The 2,500-nt window shown below is 43.4% G+C and overlaps 1 protein-coding gene across 2 annotated transcripts in view; it reads right to left on the reverse strand.

Moving 5' to 3' along the window:
• Positions 1 to 248: 248 nt before the first annotated feature.
• The window catches only part of RpL3 (ribosomal protein L3), a 3,151-nt gene continuing 899 nt past the window's right edge, over positions 249 to 2,500 (reverse strand). For both annotated transcript variants that reach the window (XM_027382038.2, XM_070142032.1), the window contains exons 2-7: positions 2,390 to 2,500; positions 1,849 to 2,017; positions 1,316 to 1,451; positions 1,026 to 1,212; positions 716 to 918; positions 249 to 607 (exon numbers count right to left, since the gene is read on the reverse strand). The exon at positions 2,390 to 2,500 is cut by the window's right edge and continues 82 nt beyond it. In XM_027382038.2, coding sequence (XP_027237839.1) covers positions 278 to 607; positions 716 to 918; positions 1,026 to 1,212; positions 1,316 to 1,451; positions 1,849 to 2,017; positions 2,390 to 2,500 — 1,136 coding nt within the window. In that variant the 3' untranslated portion in view covers positions 249 to 277. The remainder of the gene's footprint in view (positions 608 to 715; positions 919 to 1,025; positions 1,213 to 1,315; positions 1,452 to 1,848; positions 2,018 to 2,389) is intronic.

Genomic DNA, 2,500 nt, shown 5'->3' on the forward strand with positions numbered 1-2,500 from the left:
AGTTTCAAATGGTTTAAATTACCACTGGCAAAAATGCCAAATGTTCAAAGTACAATAGTTTGAGAGAGTAGGCCAAATAGGACCAAAATTACTAGTTGCATTTGTTGTACATTTCCCTTTAACTTTATATAGGTTTTCAAGTACAACCATGAAGCAATAGTCCACCCAAAAGCAAGCATTTCATATTTAGGTACAGGTGTGAAAATAACTGCCTGTATAATATAGAATTGGTAAAATAAAATACTGCATTCCACTTCCAAGTTTATTCTGCAAGCAATTAACTCTTCTGGGCAGCAGCCAGTTTCTTCGCCTTGTCCTTCTTGAGGGGACCCATAAAGGCAGACTTCTCGGCACTGGTCTGGAAGCAGGAGTGACCATACTTGCTGCTGGTATCAATGAATTGCAAGTCAATCTTCTCCATGGCAGAACGCTTGGTCTGGGGATACAGGCACTTCCTCATGCACAGCACCCTCTTCCTGGGGCCAGCAGTGCAACCCTTCAGCATAATGAAGTCTTGGTTAACTTCACCATAGTGGGGGAAACCACCCATGGGAGTAATGGTCTTCTCCGTCAAGTCGTAATCAGTGGAGGCATTGTTCTTGATAACCTTTAATGAGAAGAAAAAATTAAGTAACCAGTGACAAAGCATGTAAATGTAAATCCCAGCAATCCTATTACAAGAGATTCATTCAAGAGAACAATTTTCCTTTCTTACCTTGCCATCCTTGGTGTGGATGCCCTTACCGATACGGTAAATCTTCTTGTTCCTCTCGGTACGATGGTGGTAACCCTTCTGACCAGCACGTGCAACAGTGAACTGCACACGGCTAGGATGCCAAGCTCCAATACAGGCAACCTTACGGAGACCCTTGTGGGTCTTGCGGGGCAGCTTCTTTGTGCCCCATCGAGAAGTTACACCTGAAGGGGGTGGGAAAAATATATTCAGTCAGGATGCTAAAGTTTTCATGTCATATCTTACTCAAAACAATTTGATTTAGACTACATTTTAAAGTCTCCTTACTCACCCTTCATTCCCTTGCCCTTAGTGACACCAATAACATCAATCATCTCATCTTGGGCAAAGACTGAGTCAAGAGGGATCTGCTTCTCAAAGTGGGAAACTGCCCAGTCAACCTTCTCAGAGACTGTACCACCATTCAGCTGGATCTCCATGATGTGGGCCTTCTTGAACTTCTTGCGGAGGATTCTGACCTGTTGGAGCATAGTATTAGTTGTAATCCAAAAACACATCCTAATCTTACCAAAATCAATTTCTAAAAATTTGTTCAGTAAATGTTTCGTAGCCTGTACATACCTGGGTGTGGGCAATGATACGGATGTGTGTGCAGTATTTCTTCATCTTGGCAATCTCCCTCTTGATCATTTTCTTGCCAAGGGAATCCTGCCACTTCTGAGCAGCATTGGTGAAAGCCTTCTTCTTGGACTTATGCCTAAGCAAGGAGGGGGAAAAGTGTGAGGGCCTCTATCGCAAGCAAACTCTTGGAGGCAGAGACCCGTCACACACAAAGAGCCCTGTCATTCAGACACGGTGCTCTTATGTGGGGTTATGACCTCCTTCGCCTGAATGCCTCATGGGTAGTCATGTGTTAAGGATGAATCGGTTACTCGTCTTTGACCAAATATATACCCATCAGCCATACAAGATAATGGAGGGGAACCCCAAGTCAACCCCAAACTCATGGCCAGAGGGATGCCAGTGGAGTAAAGGATCGCTTTATTTTGGGTTTGTGGTCAGTAACTCATCCGTATACTATAATAATCATGTACTATATTCACCAATCAGATCAAAAGTTACATATATCCAAATACAATATAAAACATGCTTACCAGTTCTTGTAGAATCTCCTCTTGCATTCCTCTGACAAATGCTCGGCCCAAATGGTCTTCAACACGCGCAGACCACGTGGGGTCTGGATGTAACCAACGACACCAACGCAGACCATGGGGGGAGTTTCAATGATGGTCACAGCTTCCAACACCTCTTTCCTGTTGATCTCTGAAATAAGGCCCCAGCGTTACAATTCTCCATCCCAAAGCTTCATTCAGAAAAGGATACAAAGAGCAACTCAAAGAAATAAATTGCAATTATTAAAGATCATGAGATAATTGAGTTGCTGCAGCCTCATTTAAGAAAACTAAGAACATCCTCTGTACATCTATTCAGAAACCGTACACAATACTAAAGAGCTTTTGATGTTGCTTTTCTATAATTTAGCATGACAGGGGAACAGGGAGCCTACTCCTTCCACCCCCCACCCCTAACTAGTAAAAGGCAGGATCAATTAGATTTTGATAACCTGGTTTTGGGACTGGCCCTGGAGTAACAAATACCCACTCAACTAAGAGTAGAAAAAAAAAAAATACGTACTTGATCCAGGCTTATCAGCAACCCTGACAATGTGGGTCATGCCAGCCTTGTAGCCGAGGAAAGCTGTGAGGTGCACTGGCTTGCTCTTGTCATCCTTGGGGAAGGTCTTTA

Source organism: Penaeus vannamei, chromosome 28 (assembly GCF_042767895.1).
Source record: "Penaeus vannamei isolate JL-2024 chromosome 28, ASM4276789v1, whole genome shotgun sequence".
NCBI classification, from domain to species: Eukaryota; Metazoa; Arthropoda; class Malacostraca; order Decapoda; family Penaeidae; genus Penaeus; species Penaeus vannamei.